This window comes from Merops nubicus, unplaced genomic scaffold (genome assembly GCF_000691845.1).
Source record: "Merops nubicus isolate BGI_N331 unplaced genomic scaffold, ASM69184v1 scaffold4269, whole genome shotgun sequence".
Lineage (NCBI taxonomy): Eukaryota > Metazoa > Chordata > Aves > Coraciiformes > Meropidae > Merops > Merops nubicus.
This window is the reverse complement of record NW_008632899.1, coordinates 59824-84265: the sequence shown is the minus strand read 5'-3', so window position 1 is coordinate 84265 and position 24442 is coordinate 59824. Positions and strand designations below refer to the sequence as shown.

At 40.9% G+C, this 24442-nt stretch overlaps 1 protein-coding gene across 1 annotated transcript in view; it reads right to left on the bottom strand.

Moving 5' to 3' along the window:
• Window positions 1-24442, bottom strand: part of TMEM132C (transmembrane protein 132C) — a gene marked incomplete at its 3' end in the record, with an annotated part of 154374 nt that overhangs the window by 119879 nt on the left and 10053 nt on the right. Inside the window, exon 2 of the mRNA XM_008948036.1 lies at window positions 22756-23608. Coding sequence (XP_008946284.1) covers window positions 22756-23608 — 853 coding nt within the window. The remainder of the gene's footprint in view (window positions 1-22755; window positions 23609-24442) is intronic.

Genomic DNA, 24442 nt, shown 5'->3' with positions numbered 1-24442 from the left:
TTTGCTGGTCAGACTAAACCACTAACAAAGGTAAAAAACTATTACTGTCAACACAGAATGGTTTTGGGGGTTGTTGCTTACCAGAAGGCAGGAAAAAAACATTACTGAATTAAGTGATCTCCCCTGCCCTGAACTGAAAAGCTCTTTCATTTTCAGGTTGTTCAGCTCTTTCTTAAATTAAAATTTGACATATTAATTTCTTTGGCTGCCTCAAAGTTGTACTCTTCACTGAACACATCATTTTGCCATGAATTTCAGCCAAACTCAGCTCCTAATAATCCTGAGCTATAAACACCACAACAATGAAGTTTTTTCCATTATTGGAAAGAGGGAGCTATATAGCATTTCACAGAAACTGTATTAGAGGCAAGAGCAGAACTGTTTATAGAACTGCAGCTACAGAAAGGATTTTGAGAAGAGATCTGAGGTATCAAAAGACAGTATGACATTAAAACCCTACATCTGATATGGAGCGAGAGTTTTTAGACAACCACAGCTAGTGAGGCTTTAGATTGCATCTCACCTAAAAATCAGCCTCTAGCATCAGAACTGGATGTTTTTAAATACTTAGAGGAAAAAGCTCTCTCTCCTGATGCACTCTATACTTCCATCATAGGTGGTAGAGCCCTCATTTATCTATTCCAATGGACCAACTGTATCTCCTTATATTCATGAGAATCATAAGGCAGTGAGAGTTCAGCCTTCTTCTAAATTTTCTGCTCTCATTTACAACACCAGCCTCCATTTTTTGCTTCTGTCGTAGACCATGAACTGTCCTAGGAATGGTATTGCAAAATGATAAATACTTGAGCCTGGCATTATGTATCCCCCTTTCCTACAAGCAGAATAGTTTCCTGTGGCTGTGGAAGGCACTGCTCGCAATCTAGCGGGCACGGCCATTCGTTCAGTTCAAAGCTGTTAATAGAATATTCATACTTCATAACTCCTACGTTGATGGTGTAGGAACTCATCAGATTTTTATCTTATCTGTGCCCTCGGAAACAAAACTAGTCTTTAGATACATTAATTCCCAGCCAAGATTTTTCTAACCTGAAAACATGAGATTCACAGGCCAAACACTTTGATTTGCACTATGTTGTTATAAAATGAAGTTCTGATTGCAGTTTTCAACCATGTTAAAGACTGTACATCTACACAGCTTTCACACTGCCCTCAAAAGTAACACACAATCCTGCTCAGGTCTTCCAAAAGCCAACATCTCTTTATCCTGACTGTTTACACCCAATGCAAGTGGGATTACTGTTTGGATGACTGAATTATTTTTGCTTATATTTTGATGACATGACTAATCACAGGCTGACTGTTACAAGGTGAATGTTGCCAAAATTTAGCTCAAAAGTTTCTTTTGCCTGCCTATAATTAGAAGAACTGGTAATGTGCAGGTTGGTCTTTTACATGCCTGTCATTTTCCTCTGTGAATTTCTACCTGCTTCTGTATTGTTTTTACAACAGCACTTCAAAGCATTTTCCTACTTGAAAGAAAATGAGGGCTTTTCAACTGACTTCTAACTGAGCAATAGGAAAGTAGCTCTAGCCAGAGGAGCAACACCCACCATTCAGGGCATGGTACAAAATTCTGATGCTCACAGAAGGAAAGTAATTTTTGCAATGAGTGAGAAAAAGACAGTTCTGACAGCTTTTATGTTTATCATCATCCTAGCAAAGATACAGAAGCAGGTTTCAGTTCTGAGCTCACACATTTGAGTAGCACTTTTTCAAGGTAGACTTGGCAACTGCTTTGTAATAGCTGAAGAAAAGACCAGCGACCTGTAGTGACTATGTACCTGGGACACCAAACCTGAGAAACTAAAGAGATATGATGTCCAGAAGAAGAAAGATTTCCAAAATAACACTAAAACCTACCCAGATTTTAAAAGATATTAGAGCAGCTAGAAATCTAGAAAAGGATGTAACACAAGACCCAGCTCTAGGAGGAGATAGACACTCATTCTGTGTAGGCTATTTTAGAACCTCCCTTCAGGCTTCTCAGAAAGACAGCCTCCTGAAAATCTGATACAAAGCCAGACAATGAAGAGAACCTGCAACTCAGTTTTTTCAATACTGTATTTGGCTTCTTGGGGAACAGATATATTTTCATCAAGATTTAATAATAAAAAATGGTGTTAGAGGGAGCTTAGGGTTTCCTTTCACAGTGGCAGGGTCAAGCAGCTCTCTTCAGAGAATGAAAACTGGAACTGACTTGCACCGTTCAGTCTTAACAACAGGCAAAAAGGTTTAAATAAATAAATTTTAGACTTCATTTCCTTACAAGTGAATAAGTATAAGAAGTGAAATTGTCCATGACCCTAGACTTCAAAGACTTTGCAAAAGTATCTACAAACTGCAATGTGAGGAAAAAAATTGAAGGGAAGAGATGCTACAACGCTAGATCATCTTTAAGCATGTCTGATTTTAAAAAAGATAAATGGACCTAAACTATCCTCTGAGAGCAGCACTCTGCCTGCTTTGCAACTTCTCCCCCATGAGTGATCAGGAGGTTCTGTCAGGGACCTCCCTACCTCTGACCCTGTACCTTACCTACTAGGTCATGCTAAAACACACATAAATCTAAGTATGGGGTACTATATGCCCTTCTCTTTCATTTTAAAGGATGCTTTTACCTCTTGGGAAGAGAGGTAGGAAGGGACCAACGATGTAATTTTATGTGGTTCCCAGTCTGAGTAGCACAATCATTTGTCTTTTGTTACTATGGAAATCACTACACAGAGAAACTGCACGTGGGCAGCCAATTAAAATGTCAATAAAAGTAAATACATCTAAAGAGGTCATGTCCATGCATTATGCAATGAGAAAAAAAACTACTTATATTTGTATCATGCTAATTAAATTGACATGGTTATTGCAAATCATTTTGTTTCACCTGGAGCTGTAATTAAGTGACACCACTTAATGAGAAGGAACCAGTGCTGATTGAACATGCTTCAGTAGTAAAGCTCCTCTGACAATGAAGGATGTTTCTGTTTACATCTCTCATCATTTCACATTCCCAAATGCCAATGTCTTTCCAGTGAGGTAAACACTGTTTTTCAAAATAAACAATTATGAGCATTTGTAATTTTGGGCAGCCTTTAACCTAGCTTTTCACTAGCTGTTTTGCATTTGAAATAATCTACTGTACTATTTCTCCTAAAGACAGATTTTAAAAAGGAAAGCATCAAAGCAATCAAGACAAAAATTAAATTTTTAATTGCCTTTCCAGTATGATTTATTTAATCTAGAGATACTAGGTCAAATTCTGTTCTCTTTCATGGTGATTTTACTGGGATTATTCCACATTTAGAACATATTTATACATCACCTTGGCCCCAGAACTTCCAAAACAAGTTAGCACAGTCCAAAATTCAGAACTATTTGTATGAAGTGCTTATGTAGCACACAGAGATACTTAAAGCTCAAGGTTACTATTTCTTTCTATTCTGATTTGTTTGCTTTATGTTACAATCTTTCACCTGAATGCAGAACACACACCAAGTTTATTTTAAGGTGCAGCACCAGCTTCTGCTGACATCTCCTGCCACTATGTGGAAGTGTGATGGATGGCAGTAAGACGAGGTATAAATGAGGCTTCAAAGGCACTTGTCGGCATCAGCCACACCAACCATATGTCCTTAATTTGCATAGCCAAACTTGGCAGAATTCTTTTATTAGGGTTCATTCTCTGGTCTCTGCAGATCCCATAAATATTTTCCCACACAGAGAAGCTTTGCCACATTAATTATAATAGCATTGCTTTGCTAGGCAAATGGGAATGCTGCCAGCATCTAACAGTTTGGTGTCTGGGTGCTTAATATTCAGAATAATTAAAATATGAGGTGTATATGGAATGCTTACTGAATCTTTCAAATGCACCATCAAATTTGGATCTCCAATGATTTTTTATGCTTTCAAACTTGAAAGTGAATTCAGTGTTTTTAGAAAAGAAGGATAAATAGAAATGCTCTGAGCCAGGAACACTGTTGGCAGGGTCTGTGAAAACCCTTTCACCCATTTCTGTGAGAAAGATACTATTTTTATCCTGGACTGTTCTTAAAAAAAGACCATCCTTCAGGTTTACTGTGTAATGCAGTCAGAACAAGACAGAGAAAAGAGTCTGACAGATTTTAAATTATTATGGAAATCATATTTCCTAAGCAAAATCTAGGTATATCTGGAGTGAAGTCTCACTAGAAAAGGCTCATTACAATGCCTCACTCGCTTTATTATTGCTCCTAGAGATAGCTCAGAATCTCTTCATATCTTTGTTAGTAGGAATGAAATTTGTTAAATCTCTTTCAGCTGAAAGGATGAAAACAAACACTGACAAAATGAAATTGTAATGATTGTTATGATATCAATATCTGAACTAAAATGAAGATGAGACCCAACTCTAAGGAACCCTAAAAATTAATTCAGCCTCAGGAGGAAACCTTATTTCCGTCACTCGAGGTAATAAAAACCTCAAATAAAGCAAATAGTTGTGCTATTTTGGACTCTGAGAGCTCAGGAGACTTCAAGAACTATAAAACTGAAGTCTAGCACTCACCAAGTTCCCTACAGAAGACCAAACTCCATTTTGCATGAGATCTGCACACAAACACTGCCTCCATGGCATACTAGCACATCTTTCATCTCGAGTTTAGCACCAGCTGTGAGGAAACACTGAACAAATACATATACTTCCTTTAGGTTAAAGCAGCCCATGGCAGGGTAAACCACAATCTGTGCATGTTTACTCCCTTATCAGTCACTCAAAGTCATGGACATAGTCCTGTAGAAATGACAAAGACAAAATCAGCTTTTAGGACATTCAACACCCCACGAGCCCCACTGTGGACACATACCTTGTTTAACTTGATTAGGAGTCATTTAATATCCACTTACAACAAAGCACTGTCAAAAGTCAGAACAGTAAGACTGGGTGACTTCATTACTGAAGGTAGGAAACCAATGTTCTCACAGGAAAGACAGTCAGCTGTCTCGAGATCTGTCACTGGCACTACACACTAATAAGTGCTTTCAACCATCCATCTTCACAGGCAGATCTGTCTGCAGATCACTAAGCAAGCTGGCTAATAGCCAAAGCCTCTGCCCTTTCTCTCTCTCTTTTTTTGGGCCAGAGGGAGAAAGGAAACAATGCCAAGACAACCTTGGCAATTCTCCCTGTGTTTGTCACTACTATCTCATTTCAGCCATTAAAAGTATTGCAACATACCTGCAAAGGCAAGAAGAGCATCTGTGTGGAGGGCAAGGCAATGCTTTGACCCATGAGCCCCATTCTTTGCCTAGGTCTAGTTCCAAGTGCTGGACAGCATGTTGACAGGGGATCCAAAAGTCATGTCTGGGCAACAGTTATCAGCTTTTTAGGTACTTGCATAAAGAGTCTCTATTGGTGCTTCTTAAAACAACTAAATACATGTACTTGTATACATGTATATACATATCCATTTATTTTAATAAACACCAAGGTAAGAAAAATACAGACCAAGAGACTGAATCTATTCTACTGCAGGTTAGAGTCTATTGTTCTACCTATGAGCTTGCCCATCTTTTCCACCAAGGCTTTGAAAGGTTTCTATCAATTCTGTTGACTGTGATCTCTTGAAGACAGTCACAATCAGTGTTTTAAATGCACTTAACTTGATTAGGTCTCAGTGGATTGTTTGCTTTACCAACTATCAGATGTTTAGGAAGAGTGGAATAAAAAGCCTGGCCAGCTCTTAGGCATTCCTTTATTGATCCTGACCCTCCCATCCTGGAGGTAGTGAAGCTCCCACTGGCAGCAGTGAGAGCTCCTTGCCTGTGTGAGAGAAGAGTGTGTCATATGCTTATTTAAAAATAAACAAAGTGAATTGAATCAAAGAGAGTGGTGCATTTTCAGGATCAGTATTTGGGGGTTGGGGGGGAAGAAAGGCTTTACTGCAGCCCAGGGAAGGCACTGGAACCAGAACGGTGCAGTGAAATAGGGCCTGGTTTAACTTCACCCTACACCACCCTCAAATTTCAATTCTGCTAATAAATACTGTCAGGAAAGCACAGCCAGAGAGGATTCCTGAGTTATTGCTACCCAAATGCTTTCTGTAGCAGCCAACCAGTGTTAATAACTACAACCTCAGGTGGTTTCGGGCCTACTGCACCCTCCAGCAAGTTTTCACAGTGGAGCCTATCACCAGCACTCCCTGCTCATGCTACTTTGCACATGCAGCATAACCACTGAAGAAAGCTGCTTTTAATCACTTTGTCCTCCTTTCTTTCTGAAAAACAACTTTTTTTTTAATTAACAATACCATTTTAAGCTTAAAACACAGCCAATAGGAAAAATTTTAAAATGAACTGCAAAAGGCAAAAGTTTGAAGCTACACGGCTGAAACTAATAGAGACCATATTTACCTAAGTATGTGTATTTAAGTGTTTCAGGTTTAGGATAAGATCCCCTTTGCCAAAAATCTGGCAGCTATATTTGCTAGTCTCCATGGGAAATGTTATAAAGAATCAAAAGCAAACAAATTTCCCTTTCAAATAAACTTGACCCATACGCTTTAGACATATGTTTCCTTTTGAATCCTTGTCCTTCTTTGATGGTGCTACATACTTTTCCCCCTTAAAGAGCAAATACTGTTGGAATAGCAATACTTTCCCACAATTCTACCATGAGGGCCTCCCTGGTTTCTGAAGCCAGGGCTTGAAAGTCATCTTCACTCCTTGCATACAGCTTCTCCACACTGGATGCCCCAAGCCCTTTCTAAAGTTCAGCATGCAAATTTTATCTATTGCACTGACATAAAAGCAACTGGGGAAATAAAAATTCAAATAAAATCCCCAAATCATACAAAATATAATATATACAGAAATGTAAGTAAACTATACAGAAATACATTGTACTTCAGGACATGATTTAGTGGTCATGGTAGCTGGGTTGATGACCTTAGAATCACTAAGGTTGGAAAAGAAGTCTATGATTCTGTGATCTCAACATCAGGCTTACTGGCCTTGTTTTGCTCTAAGGAATTTTCATTCAATAAGCAAACAAAAGCAGAAAACCCCAAGAAAAACCACTGACAAATGTGCCTGCTCATACGGCTTTCACTAGGTGAGTTTGGAATTACAAATGAAAGAGTTGAGATCCATTTTTTGTTTTCGATAAAATCTTGTTTAACAGTGTCATGAATATTCATGTTTTTGGCACAGCTCCAGATGAAGCAAGAAGAGCCAAATCAAACAAGAAAACAACAGTCCACTTGGCTCTACAACAGTAGGATGCACTGGATTTTGCATGTAAAGTATACACTTTAAAAAAGGTACAAATCAAACTTTGCTGTGATTGTGCTCACAGAGAAATAAATTCCCCTGACACCAAAAGCAATCTCTCAATATGGAAAAAAACTCCTGGGCAGTAGTTACTAACTGCTCCAAAGCCCAGTGGCATCAGTAATGTGCCATGTGCTCACATTCCAGGAGTGCAATGGCTGAGGAGCTGCTGGCTTGCAGCTGCTGCTCATGGTGGCAGAGATGACTCAAAGCAGCAGCTTCTGGAGGCCCTTTGGCTAAAGGGGGTGCTTTGCCTCTGGTAGTGCTGCAGAGAGGTGGGAAAGGTGCTGCCTGCAGACCTCCAACCCCTCTCCCCAGTGCAGAGGGGAAAGGGTTATAAATTTCACTTTCTTGGAGGCAATCTACTAGCCATCTGTGGTGGCCTCAACTAGTCCTTCTATTTAGGTTGGTCAAGGACTGGATTTGAAACTAAACATTGTGCAATGTTAGGAGAGGAAAAAAAAATAAGCCTAGCACAATTCTATTTCTTCTAAGTCCTTGTATATTTGCATGGAAGTGTCACAACCCCTCTCAGAAGGATCACCAGATCTCTTGTGAGTGGGTTTAATGTTAACAGTCCCAGGATGCTGATGGACACAAGATGTGGAAGGATCAACTGTGTGACAAAAGACTTCAGTCTCACCTAATGGCATCTTGCTCCATGATCTAATGCTTTAACCATTCCATAGCACCATTTGTACCAAAGGAGTACACTTTGATATATACTTATGCCATAAACATGTAACACACTCATTTCATTACAATAAATTACAAGGGAGATAACTTGTCTAGAAGACTTATTTTAAAGAAGTCAGAGTCATTCTCACCATTATTATTTTCAAGCCTGACTACATGGAAATTTAATATACAAACATGGGAACCGTTATAACATTCTGTCCACTCATCACATGCTGGAAAGATATTATTACTCCTGTATAAGACAGCCCAAGTGATAACATATCAAATGCAAGTCTCACATTATGTTTAATCAGACAAGAAGTTACAGCTCCACTCTCCATATTTCTCTCTCTAGTAAGACTGTAGGGAGTGAAAGGTGCAGAAAAAGGAAAAAAAAAAAAAAAAGAATAGGTTGCTTAAAGGGAAATAAAAAGAAGGACTAAGCCAAACAGTTGGGTGGTCATGCAATAGAAATCTCAAGTTCTTGTGTAACCAACACTTATTCACTTCCATAAATTTACTTTTAGAATATAAAGCTTAATTGAAATGATCCCATCAGGATCTGCAAAAGAAACATACTAAAAATTAAACGCAAGAATTAGGGTTCAATGTAGGAAAAGCTGGAAAGCATCATCTGTCTCTAGAGTGGGGAAAACAAGCCTTCATTTGAGTGTTGCTGTTTCCCAGTCCCTGTTCCACATACCTATGTCCAACAGTCACACTTCTGCCATGGCATCATCCATGTGCCTGTAAGAAAATCTGCTCTAAAGATGTTTCACAGCAAGGCAGGGGTCCCGACAAATGTTGTTCAGGACATTTTAAGGTGATGAAGAGGTGTGCCTGGAGCTTGAGTCAGCCCCAGTTTTTCATCATTTATCTCTTTACTTGAGATGGGCATCTCTACTCTGCATTATATGGGCATCTTTGTCCTGGATCACATTTGAAAACAGCACGAAGAGACAGCACTCAAATTCCTTCCCATCTGAGAAGTACAGTTATGCAAGGCTCTTTACTCAGAGGAGCAATCTGTACCCGCAGAACCTGCCTCAAAATTGCTACTGCTGTCCACATGAACCTGCCTTGATGATACAAGGATTTCCAGACTCAAACACAGCCAAGTCACTTTTAAACACAGCTGACAATGAAGATGTTTAAAACAGAAAATAAAATCTGACTGTTCATCACCATCAGCTTTACCTAGCAGGTCAGGAACACTTCACTTGGAATCTTACAAGAAACACTTCTCTAAGCATGTTTTAAGCCCTAGGTAACATAATAGAAAGATGCCAGGAGTAAGTATAAGTGCCCAGATCTAAGAATTCTCTACTGAAGTCAATCCAGATTCCAATTTTCTCCAAAATATCTATCTGGAATGAATTCCCACACAAGGCTCTATTCTGCTCTAAATGATGAAGCTCTAAAATGGAACAGAGAATAGACTGCCTTTTTTATTTTTCAGATCATAATAATATGCTTAGACCAAGTTAAACTCAAATTGTTTCTCTTATTTCTTTTTCCTCTTTATATTTACAGAAATAAGAAATAAAAAACCAGTCACCCATTGAACAAACACTGGAGTACATGCATATTTCAGAGCAGCAACTGTGATCTTTAATACGACTAATTTTCTTATGTTTATAAAGACTCAATTACTACAATCCTCTTGCCTTTTGTCTCCTCTTTTTTTCATGTTTCTGACTCTGAATCAATTGAGTATTTAGCAAAAAGGCAAAACATAGAGCCAATGTAAGCAGCCCAGGGGGCCCCTTAAGCACCCTTTACACAATTATAGAAGTAACATTCCTTATCCACTGAGACCTTTTTTTTTGAGCAGAGGAGGATGCTCAGATGTTGACTTGCTCTTGCCATGAATCTGTTACGTTTTCTCCTTGAAGAGCCTGGACTTGAATCAAAAGACATAATAGAAAGGAACAGCAGTGGGATATGTGGAGGTGGATATAATTCTGCCACACAACAGGACAATCAACACCTTCCTGAACAATCCTTCCCAGAACAAGCTGCTCCTGATCGTTTCCCATTCCCAGGAATTGCTCTGAACATCCAGCTGAGATCCAGCCATGACTCACCCTCATTGCCCACCAGGAGAACAAGAGAGCTGTTGTGGCTCTCCCTATTGAGCCCTCTTACCTAAGATGCCTACTGTACAATGTGAGGCAAGACATCCCCAAAACCGACACCTTTTGCTACTAGCTTGACTAACATGTCAGAATGGAGCACTAGCTCCAAACCAGAATAATCAGTAACATTTAAAATGTAGCTAGCTATATGATTCTTTTATATTAAAATAACTCTGCAGAAGTAAGACAGCATCATCTAATTCCTATCGAATGGGTAGGCAATTAGAGCCCTTTCAGCAGCACTCACTGCAGCACGCAGCACATCCCATCTGCAGGACTACACAGCATTGCATAATGCCTGCTCCTCATTTCAGAAGTTACTGCACATGTTTAACTCTGGTCACAGCACATACAGCTAAGTGCATGAATAATCTTTTTACAGAACTGGGGCTTACAGATTCAATTTTGCAGACACTTGTATCCAGGCACAGCGTTTTTAATGTCATCACTCCCAACAGAATGGTCTATCAGACTAAATTGTGCTTGATTTCAGTCGGAGGTGGTACAGAGTCAGTCCCTCATGGGAAATCCCTCTAACAGTTAATAGAGATGAACCTAAGAGGGCTGTAAAGATGTTTAATGAGGCTCCATCTGAATCACTCTAAAAGCATAAAGGATACAATATACAGAACAGGCAAGCCTCTTATAGATTTTTTTTTTTCTTTTTTACACTCTCAACTGAAAAGATAAGTGTTACATTTATCAGATAATTGTGATAGAGAGTAGGGAGAACACTAGGAAACACCTGTAGGAAAACTTTTTCCAACAGCATTTTTCCTTTCAAGGAGAGCCAGACCTAAGAGCTCTCCTAAGCTGGGGGGCACAGGGGCTGCTGGGGGTTACAGCTGAAAGCAGATCCCCTCCCCTGCTGTGAGGGGCAAACTCTTAAAACTTCTTTCAGCATTTGCATCACTCTACACAGGTTTTGAGGAACCACAACCTGGAAGAACTGGGTAGCAGAGCCTCGTGGAGGGGACTGTGGCTACCGCAGTTTCATACAGCTTTTCATGGGACATTTGGAGGGTTTTAAGGCAACAAAATAGAAGCATTAACACAGGAAAAGATCTGCTACTCCCATCATTAGCGTTCAGAAAAAGGATAGGAGGGATTTTGAACAACTGCCAAAAGTTCATGGGATCAATTCAACTTCAAAACAGAGGTGTTTAAGAGCAAAAACAAAGTTAGCATGCCTCATCTGCCATTAGATCCCATTTCCCTTAAGCACTCAACAACACACAGTCAGGGACTGTTTCCACTCTGAAGTATCTGAAATGTAATTAAACATGGGCAGGAATAAAAACAGAGCTGAAGTAGCTGACATAAAATTACACATGTTGAAAGGCGAAACCGGTTATATACCAGGGCACTAGACTTGCAGTTTATTGCTCTCTATCCACTACAATCATGACATATTTGCACAGCTATGGCATCTATTAGGTGTACACGATGAATAAAAAGAGCACATTACATTGGGTTTTATGTCAACGTTTACTCTGAGTAAGAAATACAGACAGCTGTTACCATAGCAATGGACAAAGCACCCATCACCTGAGAAGCAATCAAAATTAAAGAATGCAAAGTCTAAGAGCACAGCCATACTTTAGGAACACAAAGGAGACTAGACATATTAACTTCTGAACAACTGCTAGTGATTTCTTTAAGGAGCTTTCAGAAATTATTAACATGAACTAGCCATCCCTGCCTACAGCCAGATGATAGAATCTTTGCTCAACTGTGTCAATATCTCTGCCAAATGTTAATTACAATAGCAATGTCTCAGGCAGATAAGAGAAAAATTTTTAAAGTAGTACCCTAGAGACTTCAAAAAATGGAGATCACATGTCATCATCCTGCATTTCCACCCAGGCTAGACTGCCACTTGCAATATCCTTCCTAGGGCTTTGAACAGCTGGATTTGAGATACTAACACTTCACCATGAAGGTCACTGTGGAATTGTTTTGAAGCTCAATGTCACCTAGCTCAGACCCTAATGGATCCAGGCCACCAGGTTGCTGTTACTTCCCTTCAGAGACTCTGTTGCAAAGTTGAGGAATCACCACATTCACATGTCACTATAACCACAGCAATACCCACCAATAAATCAAAGGTCAGTAACAAGGACTCCAGTCACCCACTTGAATGCAATGTTACCTGCCAGGCTGTATGGCTGGTCTGACACTACAGCTCACTTGGGTAACACCATCTGCCCTGTTCTTGTATTTGCCCCAAGCCTCCCCTTTCAGACCCAACTCTGTTCTCCTCACAGTGTACTGAGCAGGCTAATTAAAATTTTAACACCATTCTTTTATCACCTGCTCTCTCAGAGAACAAGATTACAACACACGTAGGTATACATTGTCTACTATTGTCATACAACCAACAGCAACTAAGTACACACACAAAACAAAAAAGGTTTGGTCATTCCCTTCTACTGGAAAACTGTAATCAAGCTGCTATGGAAGAGAAAAGCAGAAGCTGGTGATACCCGTGGTCTCTCATGAATGTACCAAATCCAGAGAGATAAAAAGTAGCCTAAAGCCTGTGAATATTGTCATTACTTTTGACAGGACTAAATTTGGGTATGTTCCTAAGTGACAGGCTCCTACTGTGGGTTGGTGTTTCCTTTCCAGAGGAAGAACTCTCTATGCAATCAGGGCTTTTTCTAAGCTAGACATAACCTCAAGCAGAAAAATATTTTTGTTGCTACTGGTGGTATTTCTATAACCTGCTGAGACCAGGAACACCAAGTGACTCAGTGACTCCAGCAATTAGCATCACAGCACCTAATTTTTTAAAAGCTACAGCAAAGCTCAGAGTCCTGAGTAAGCAGCCGTGCAATCCGTAGGAAAATGTAGTTTGCTCACAATAGTATCCACAAACGTTCAGTACGCCAAATAAGGAACCCCCCATATGCTGGTCAGCAACGTTTGGGCCTTAACACCCACCTGTGGGGCTGAACTGCCTTCCCCAGCACCTATGGGGCAAGTGAAAGACCAAGCAAGACTTTATGGTCTAGTATGTCAGGCACTGTTATATGCAAAAATCAAACTGTGGTTCATGAGCCATGGTTATTTATGCGTCCTGTTTAATGACTGGTCAGGGAGGCTGAGGAATCAAGCTCTAGACTTTGGTGTGCAAGTACCACATATTCCCTTTAATGAACCTGTGTCTCTGGTACAAAGAGCTCAGTCTTCTAGCACTTTGGAAATCCAGGCTTACATCTTAAAGCCAGAGCTTTTAAGAAAAAGCAGATCTTTTTAAGCAGCCTGACAGTGGAGACTGCAGAGCGCTATGTCTGAAACGCTTCCCCCATTTTTCTTTTTTTCCTACAATATGCACTATCTCTCAAGTCGTTTTTTCTCTAGTCTTGCTGATCTAAGCAGCAATATGAAAAACTAAGATGATGTTGTTGGAGATGATTAGGCTGTTAGTGCAAATTAACCCCCTGGCAGCTTTGCTAATAGAGACATTTTGTAACGCACCAGGAAGGAGAAAAACAAACAAAAAGATGCTGAATTCCTTTTTAACCCAGTCTCATCTAAATTATGAAATAATCAGCTTTTCTGTTCACTGAAAGCCTATAGAAATAGAGATTTCTTTTCAAGAGAATACTATACACAACAGCAGGCATCTCTCTGAAGATGTGGCACATACAGGGCAGGGGGGATTTCAAGGAAATACCCCAACAGGGTCCCAAAGGAAACAGTGACAAAATTTGGAGTGAAATGCTCTATAACCTACAGGGAAGTCCAGCATTCTGTAGAAATTAACTCCCATGTGCAGAGCAGCACTTCCCACCATCCCCATGCCTCCTGAGGAAGTTTTAACTGTAGAGGGCCATAACAACATACAAACAATTTAAGTTCTTCCCATATGTGCTGTCATGAGCAAAGAGTGTCTGCCAAAACAGACACTTCAATCAACCTGACAGTTTCTGTCTTAAATAAGCCCCTCAAGCACCAATAAAACAATACAGATAAACCCATCAGATTTTACAGTTCTTCTATGCCAGGTACCTACTGTTGGATTACTCCCCAAACTTCTATCCCATCCCAAATCCTCCCTGGTTCCAAGCCCTGACTTGCTCAAATCCCTCCCAGTACCATTCCAGCACGTCACTACTGCTTTTACAGATTAACAGATGCACTAGCTTTTAAAGCCTTGTCATACCATTTTTCTCAGGGATCTCATTTTCATTCAGACCTACAGGCTTACACAACTTTCTTGCTTACAGTGGCCTTGGAACCTAACAGCTTGTCAGATAATCACAATGAGGATTCCCAGGAGATTCCCTAATGCATCAGATCACAGCCTTTTTCAGACAGCCAGAAAACATTACCTTGGTTGAACTAAAATCCACTCCCAGTAGTATGAAATTTCCCTCCCTACTGCTGGGTTGGGAGGACTGGGGTTTATATGGTATGATCTTTTAACGAGCCACCATTGTTTTTAATTAGGCAAGTAACCAAGGATTTAATTAACTGTTGTAACTTGAGTCACACAAGTGGCTAACCGTCTAAACAGAAATTAAGTAGAGGTGCCTTATCTCATCTTGTAGCAGCCTTGCACATGCCCAGGCTTTGGCACAGGTCAGGCAGAGCAGAAGCTAGCAGGAGACACGCTGCAGCTCAGAGCAGCAGCTCAAAACTGAAGGACAAGAGCCAAAGGCACCAGTGTGCATTTAGCAACACGTGCTGCAGCATACTTGGAAAAGAAGCCAGGAATGACTTCACTAGTTCACTGAGACTAAAGGGGATAGGAAGGAAAACTACTTACAAGTGGGGAATTTAACATGATATCCCAGTATGAAGTTTCTGAAACTCAGATATGCACACGAGTTTGCCAGAAGTTAACCAAATCCTTCAGCTCCAGCACTTGAAGCAGAGTTGATAGCCAGCAGTTCTCTGGCTGACTGCTGATACAATCATTTTGTTCTCTTCCATTTAAGGGCAACCCCTACAAAGGCCCCCATCAATTCCTTTCACTTTCCCAACCAACACACTAGGGAAAGTTTTCAAACATACCAGCCTGAAGCGCTAAAGTCCAAATGTATTTTACAGTTGGGTTATATAAAGTTATTATGTAAACTATATATATAGCTCAGGTTTGTCTACACTCAGCTGATTGGATTTCATGCCTTCATCTGCACCTAGAAAAATGTAGGTGTTGCTTGTCAGGGAACCAGGAAGGCTGACATCACACAGATAATCCTGGATTTGGCTCAAAGGACCCACCAGCTTCAACTGAACATGCCCTTTGGAAGTGCCCATACAAAGAACATTCCTACAAGTATTACACTACCAATTTAGTTAATTTTTGTAAGACTTCTTCATGACAGGAATTCCACTTTACATGCAGCTGATCAGGGTGTTAAGGATAATGTTTTCAAATGGGAGGCTGTAACTTCTGCTACTTGGTGCTGAGGTGGTTCACTTCAGCACCATTGAACCGCCCAGCTCCTGAACACATCAGGGTTCAAGGTCTTTTCCTGGTTCCCTGGTTGCAAAGCTGTGCTCCAAAAACTCAGTAACAGTCAATCAGCAAATGATTTCCAATGTAATGAACACAGACTCTGTCTTCTAACAACAAATCCATAGTTTATTCTCAGTATGAAGGAGGACATTGCACTGGAGACATCAATAGAATTCTCAGAGGTTTCTCAAGCACCACACTTTTTCAAGGCTTTTAAAGAGGGCTGGGGGAAGAGTACCTGTTTTCTCTTCTCTAGGCAACTTCAATTTCAAGTTAACAATCAATTCCTCTTAAAACTTAACCAAACCTGATTCACTGCCACCACAGATTCAAGTGGGCTCTTCACTTGTTCCAATGAGAAGCACCTTTTCTCAATCTCTGTTTAAAGGACATCCTCACCAGCTTAGCATTTTTAAGAGTGAGTCATTTGTTTGGAGGACCCAGCTGCCTCTGGTATGACACCAACATTCACAAAACATGCCTGCTAAGGGCTAATGAAATTTAACTAACTGGAGTGCAATGCCATGCTCCCAAAACAGCATTAACAAACTCTTCTCTTTGTAAATGTATGACATAAATGCTTTTTCAAGTTATATTGGGAAATAGTTCCCCTTTTACTGCTAGTCTGTCATATTCTCTAGTAAATGATAATTGGAAGTACTTCAACAGCCTATGCCCCCATTGCTTACTGAAGCAGAACATAAAAAAATGATAGCACATGATTGCTATGAATTTTTAACCATGCATTTACTTTGGAGAAGTCCTAGCAAAGCACTTACAAGGTGCTATTACACTTTGTTACTTGCAAAAACCATAATCCCCACAGCGTAACAACTTTTGTATGATTTACAGTCACTTGTCTTAGATAATACACAGATGACTTACAGGGATCAAGGCTCCCTGTACTGAATGATGCACACAGAGCACAACCCAGTCTCTTCCCTGATTTGTGTATAGCACAAAAAAAGCAATTGGAGAAGGTGAAGATGTAAGCAGGAAAAAAATTCTATGCCTGAAGTAACATAGTAAGTTCTGGACAGAAGTAGGATGAGAATCCAGGTCTCTTGACTTGGATTACTGCACAGTAAGAACTAAAGTACTACCTTCCCTTCATTAACCTGCTCCACTGTTGATCTGTACCTGAATTTTTACTAATCACTCTATAGAAAGGAAAACAAACAAATCAATAAGAATTGATGTTTCACACAGCTAAACACTAGACAATTAAATATATAAACCCTTCATCAATTAAATATGTAAAACCTCTTCAAGCCATAATTAACAGCTCTGAACACTTTTGCAAGCCCACCTCTGGCCTAGCACCTGATTTTATTGGTCCCACCAATACCATAAAATAACTGGGAAACCTCTTTGATGGGCTGGAAGACTCCTGTTTCTCTGAACCCTGATTAAAGTTTCATAAGCAAGCAAATTGCTTTTATTTTCCAGTCTAAACAATTGACTTTACTGAAAAAGAGATACAAAGAAAAATGTTGACAGAATTGTCTGAAAGATCTTAGCAAGTTTGCATTTTGTTTACTCAGGATGGAACCATGAATGGCAAAACTGCATTTCATGTGAGAACAAGCAGCAGTTTGCTACCCACACTGCCTAAGTTGCATTCTTTTCTTTACAGTGTAAGAATTAGCCACTTACAGTTTTATTTGTGCTTCAGAATGCTAGATGCATGTCTAAAAAGAAGGTTTAAGACACTATAAAAAGGAATTTAGCTTTCAGAGACTATTGTCTGTGGGTTTTTTTTACATTCGTGCAACAGGCAAAACTGTGGGTCTCAATTTTTGAAGAAGATACTTCTTTCTAATTGAAAGTGGAACATAAAATGAGACAACAGCAGCGATTCTGAGGGCTTCAAACTTCTCTCCCTTCAGACGTCGACTGAAACACTTGTGTGGTGAAATAACTTGAATATTTAAATGCTGCAAAGCTGCATAGGAAATGAAAAATGTTTTGTTGTGATTCACATCTGGAGACACGTATGTACGCACTGAAGAGCATCCCAAATCATTTTGTGTCTCTTCATTTCATTCTGAGCTGCATTAGTTTTAAAATGTGAAGCAGTATTTAAAAGAAAACAAGGAAAACACCCAACACACTCTTCATCTGAAAATTAGCATTCCATTTACTGTGGAAAATAGATACTTGGGATAATATGTTCCAAATTACAGAATAACACAAAACAGAGTGAACTGAGCTCTGGTTTTGGTCTCATATATTCCAGTTAACTTCAGGTGCAGTTAGTCATTAGAATGTCACCTGTGTTTGCAGTGATGATACCACCACACTGCAGCATTAAAAACTGATAAACCAGCAATTATGCACAGGTAAATTTCAGGGTACTAAAGGTTATCTCATCATAAGGTAAAATTAAAGTATCAATATCTAAAAATTAAACAGTAGTCACCTGAAAATGTTACTATTTTGCTCCTTTTACATATAGCAGGTAGAAGAGCTGAGGGCAGTGCCAAGTACAGACAGCTCCTCTGAGTAGTTTACTCCCTAGAGAGGCTCAAATAGGTCTTCCACGCAAAACAGGCAGATTTAGTGCTGGAGATGCCAATTTTCCATGAGAGTTCCTACAAAACTGGTATTTATGACCAGGTCACAGTCTAGTCTTTGAAATCCTGAGATTTACAAGCAAGCAGTACACCAGTGTTATGATCATAACTGCTTCTTCTAGCTATGGCTGTTCTGTAGTGCTACTCTACCTGTGCACCTTCCACTGGTTTTTCAGCTGTTCTCAATAGTACTTAACACAGCACTACTGTCAATACTCATTAGGAACTGACACATAAAGCTGCCTCAGCTGATGGGTTTAATAGCTTTCCTGATGGCATTTATCCTTTGTCCTTCTTCCAAATCTGCAGATTTATTATCACTGCTAATTATCCATTGTATTGGGTTGATTTGTTTGCTGGACAAAGGCAATTCAGTAACACTGTTTACAACCTCCATCCCTCCAGGTGCAATTAGCTGCACTGCAAAATCTGGAATAAGAAGCCTTGAGGGGAAAAAAGGGCAACAGTTTTCCACCTCTTGCCTCAGGACAGATAACAACTTTTTTCCCTTTACTTACACTGCTCAGTATCTCCTGCAAATCAGGTTATCTGGTGGTTCAGCACCTTCTAGAGTTAGAGATTAGCTGCTGCCCAGTAGAGTAACATAAAACCCTTAGCAGCACGCCCACACCTTTTGCTTTGGCCCCGTGCTGTACACTGCTCTGCCAGATCAACTGTGGCATGTCACGCCATGAAAAACAGATGGAAGGATCCTTTAATGGCATAGGAGCTGGAGAAGTATTTAGAGCTGCAGGACAAACAGCAATGCACACAGGCCAACCTCTTCAAAGCTGCCTAATGCATTCACCTCACCACCTCCCCAGGACTACAAATAGAAATCAAGTGCCCTGCTTCCTACTTACCTCCAAACACCTCAGCATTCACATGCAGCTACATGCTACTTGCTGAAAGTTAACCTCACAGGAATAGCTTATTTTCAGCATGGTTATGATTTTCCCCCTTATTTGTAGCCTGCTGGGTGTGAGGGCAGCTCATAAAAGCATTCAAGAACAGGGTCTTGCCCTGAGGAATTTGCTTTCTAATCCTTACAGACAAGATACCCAAAATGATGACACCGATTAGAGAAGTGTGTGTGCAGCGCTTGGTGAAGCCACCACCAATCCCAGCAGCTCTGCTCAGGCCTGTGGGGCTTCTTTGTAACTGCCCTGGGAAGTGCACGGAAGACCTAAATGATCTTTGTTGCAAATATTGCTAGGTCTTTGGCTTTTCTGTCCTACACTGATGCTACATTTCTTCTGCCCATAGTCTACCCCACTGCTCGAGGTAACAGTGATCTTCCTTACCGAGCAGTCAGCAGTAAGTGCAATCCATCTTTCTTCTGGGGACACAAATTCTTGCCTAAGGTGAAAGTGCAATATTTTCTTCCCCTTCCTCTATTTCTTCAGCTCTTTTAACAACATTTCCCCATTCATATTGCTGTTGATAATATATGGCAAACTGGAAACTCTCCATCAGAGGAAGTCAAGGTCTTTCAGGGACAGGACTGAAACAGGCTTCCCACTCCTGAGAGTGATGCTGACCAACTGTTCGCATTGGCTACATTCATATAGAAAACATCTGTAAAGAGGTGACACAGCAGGACAGGAACAGGCCTGTGAACAGAACCTGTATCCTACAACCTATCAGCATGGTTTGAACTGCTTTCACAATAGCTCTCTGCTGACTAGATGCAAGAGAGGAAGATCTGTGTTTATTCAGACAGTACTCCTCCTGTGGTAATCTACTACCATGCACAATTTGCTTCACTCCCTGTCATATTAGTCATTCTGTTTGCCTTTACTGGTGTTCTTGGGCTGATAAAATTTATAGATACAGTAATAGGATTCTGAATTAAGACACAATTTAAGAACAGAGTTTCAATTGCAATGATTTGTGGATATGAGGTCATTTAGACCAGTCTACTTTCCTTTAGCCAGAAGAGATTTGTAGCTGTTATTTCCCCCTCCCTAAAGCAACGATCACATGCTGTTTGCTTCAGCACTGGATGCTGCAATATCTCAATGAATAACACACACGAAGCAGAAAATAAACAAACCCACTATGCCTGGGGATAACGCGTGGTGTGGTTCTCTTTAGGATGATTAGAAGTGAACACATGTCATAGGATGTAGGGATTGCTCTGCTGGGAGCCCAGCAGTATGGGAGCATCCAGCCCTCTATCTACCCGGGCAAGCGGCCACCGAGAAGGTTACAGGAGCCCCCAGGCAGCCCCAGCACAGGCACTGGCCACTCTGGCTCCTGCATTCACTTGGCTTGCATTTTTCCCCCTCCCCCCTGTAAGATAGAGACACCTCACAGATTCTCAGGTCAAATCCCATACCCTTTCACACCTAGGAAGTGTCACTGAAGACAGGTTTCCATCACAGAACTAGTGAGCTTAACTTGGCTTTGCCAGCCTTTCACCAGCCCTCTGCCACTGAAACCACAAAAGAAGCCTTTGCACCCAACACAACAGGCCACACAATTCATGGCTTATAAGAAGGTCCCACATGGCTTTCACCAGTGGGCATCAGCCATCCCTTCCTACTGCAATGTCAGGAAAACAGATAAAACCCTTTCCTTCCCTTTTACCCAGGAGTAGCCTCCTGTACACCTCAAGCAGAGGTTCCATCTGATGCCATAACAACTGCACAGATCAGCATCTTTGGTAGACAAGAGACTAGCATGCCTGCAAGACAGTTTTCAAAACAAAGACTGCCTTGGAATAGGTCTCACCAATTTTTCTGCCTTTGGTGGTGGAGAGAAGGCAGGACACTGAACAGTGCTGATCTTTAGAACGTGACTCAGCCCTACACTGCATCTCAAGGCAATGACTACCTGCCCATCCCCACTGGAAGCAAGCAAAAACCATTAAAAAAAAAAAAAAAACACCTCCATCTTCTCAGCCTCTTTTATGCTTCTCTGGTTCAAAGTAATTTTAAGCAAAAATGCAAATCCTCTTTTCACCAAAAGGGTGTTTCAGCAAGAGAACACAGCCTGAGCTCTGCATTTGTGATAACACTGAACAACCAATATACCAACAAATGTCAGACTACTCACTTCAAAGAAGTCAGTCACCTGTTCTCAGAACCAAAGCCAATCCATTTTGTCCGTAACAGCAAGTCTCACAGGCAACTACTGACAGCCCACATTATCATCTCTATCTATTGCACCTCTCTGCATGCAAATGATATCCTTGCCTAGGCAGTGAGATTAATTTCTGAGAAAAATATACATCACCAGATTTAAACAGGCTTGTTTACCTTGAACTCAAATTCAGGAAAATAAAGACAGTGACACAGACCTTTGAAGGGTGATCCCTTCTCCCATCCACCCAGTTCACTGCCTTTGGATTTCTTCTTTCACCACAGACATACTTGTTATGGAGAAAAGTATTCTGTTTCTACTACTTTATGAAAAAGGATTTTCCATAAAAGATAAGCAAAAACATCAGAAAAGACTTCTATAATGGAGGTTTCACTCAATAAACAGGTGTCTGGGAGATTATCTCACCAACTTAACCAAAGCTGCAAGCAGCAGAACAATTCTGGGATGACTAAAATGCCCCTTTTTTAAAGTAAAAGCCTTTTATCTGCCAAGCGACACTTCCTGCTCTAAAGGCTATTCTCCTTGGTAGTTGTCAACTGTGTATTAATCTAATTCATATAAGCCTTGGAAATAAATACTTTCATGTGCACAATCTTTTGGGAAACTCTGATTCCCTGAGGCTTTAAAGAGCAATTGTTGCTTATCACCGTGGAAATTTCACTTGAATTTAAAGCCTGGTCACAAGGAAAAAAAGAAAGATACATCAAATATTTCAGCGATTAACAATTTTCCCAGTCTTTATCATCCTCAAAGGATTTTCATCTGATTGGTAGGGAAACTGCTAAAGAAGAAAATAAAAAGAAAGTGATTTGACTCAGTATGGCAGTTTTTCTGTTCCCAGGTCCTGTATTTGCTACTCTTGTCCAAAATAAAGGCACTTGGTGCTAACAGTCCCTTACAATGAACAGCAATATCAAACACATTAGGCCTTATTTTAGAAGGTGTATATGTTAGAAAAGACAAATGCTACTTAACTACAAGGAGATAGTTAAACCCCTCCCCAAAGAGCTCTCATAACAAAACCACTCTGTGTGGGAGAGGCAAACCACTGCCAGAGCACTTAAAGAAAAGCAGGTAACTGAAGTCTTGCTACATTTAAACTCCATGCCTGTGCAATAAAAACCTGATTTTAAAAGCCCTGTAAACAGAGAACCTTTCTGGTGCCCTACTGTCTGTCATTGTGCAGAAATGGCCCCACTAAAGCAGGCAATGGCTGTTTTGTACGTTGTTGAATAACGTGGGCATATGATAAGTGGCATGGCATCCATGTTAAAAGCCTTCTAGTGACGGAGGCTTTCAATCCTATTCATAGTGTTCAAGGAGGAAAATAATGTATTTCAGTGACTAGGAGCAAACTTCAGAGTGGATTAACTTCAAATCAATTGAGATTCACCCCACGTCCCCAACAGCTTTGTGTGCTACCACATCAGAAACATGCAAAAACCACCAACCATACCTGAGTATGAACTGATCCACCGTAGAATTGTTGGCAATAGTCACATAAACATTCACCACCTCTCCTTGTTTGACAGGCTTGGAGGGCAACCAGACGACGATATTCCCGTCCAGCCGCAGCTCCGTTAGCTGAGAAGTCTCCTGGCCTCGGTAGAGGCTGATGGATCCAATCCTCTGTAAGTGGGACATGGTTTCATCCATCCCATCTTTCCCTGGCCGGATAGCATTTCCCTTCCTGACATCCTCAGCAGTGCACTCCCCCTTCTCATCTCCCGGTTGAATAGTATAGTAAAGCTCCACAGGGCTCCCTTCAAACTGCTCCGGTGGCTTCTTACGGCCTGTGACAACCGTGGGGGGGCTGAACCAGCTCGGCAGGAGCTCCAGCTCTGCCACACACAGGCCCAGCGCCCCCGGGAAGGCGAGCCCCCGCAGGCAGGGCAGCCGCTCCGTGCTGCTGTAGTCATCCCAGTCCCTGCCCACGATGTAGAACAGGACCTGCACTTTGGGCTTGCTCAGGTAAATTTTGTCACGCATGATGAAGGCCTGAAGTTTCCAGTTGTAAGTAAACTTGTTGGCAGATCCAAAGAAGTTGGAAGTTAACATTAGGTCCTGGGGCACTACTTGTTCCACGGAAAAAGGTCCATAGCTGGCATTTAATATAGGTGGTCTCTTGGCTTTGTATGGGAAGAACGACTCCACCCTGGACTGCAGACTGGAATTTCTCATAAAGTCCTGGTTGGCTTCTTTGAGAAAGAAAGATGTCTCAGCACTGAAGATCCGATAGCTCACAGGTAGGTATGTTGGTAATGAAGAAAATCTCTGGTTATTGTCCAAGACCCCTCGACACTCTGTCACTAATAAAAGAAAAGGCGATGTAAGTTAGATCAAATCTGCTTATAGGTTCAAAGGGACATTTACTACAACTTTGGTGGAGCTACCTGATAAGTTAGAGACAAGCATTATTCCATACAAAAAAATATTTACAATGCAGCTACATGTTTAGATGTAGCTACTTTAGCATTACGCTCACAAAAGCAAAGAATGCTTTTTGAAGTTTTATTGATACCTTCCTTTTGTCTATGATAAATGTTTTGTCACACAGATGATGCATCAAGGGCTGTCTGCAGCATGATCAATTATTCCTGCTCCTGGAGGGAGTGGGAAGAGGAAGGTTCACATGGCAGGAGCAATGCTTGTCCCTGCAGGCGTTTTACATGGCCAAACTCCACCACAGCAGTGCTTTACTACTGCACAGCAAATCTAGAAAATACTCATTGAGCTGTTTGATTATCACCTGGATGAGGAATAAACAGGTAACTTCTCACTCATGTGCAGTGTGTCACCTCCTTAAAACTGAGCATAACCTAAGTTTGCACACACCAAGTCTCTTAAGGGCTGGCCATAAATCAAAGTCAAAGCCTTCCAAAAGCAATTCTGTTAAGTAAACAGTTTATTTTAAACCACCCACGTGCTCACCTTCCCCACTCTTTTCCTGGTTACACCATCCCTTTCTAAACTTTCTGACCACTTAGAAACTCCTGTCTTGCCAATCTTTCCATTCAGGTATAGCAAGCACAAGGTATCCAGTATGTCAGTCTGGGTGAACCACAGCCCCCAAAAGGACTGTTCACCACCCCTGCAGAACATTGGCCTGGAGATCAAAGGTAGTTTCTGTTCTACAGCCAAAG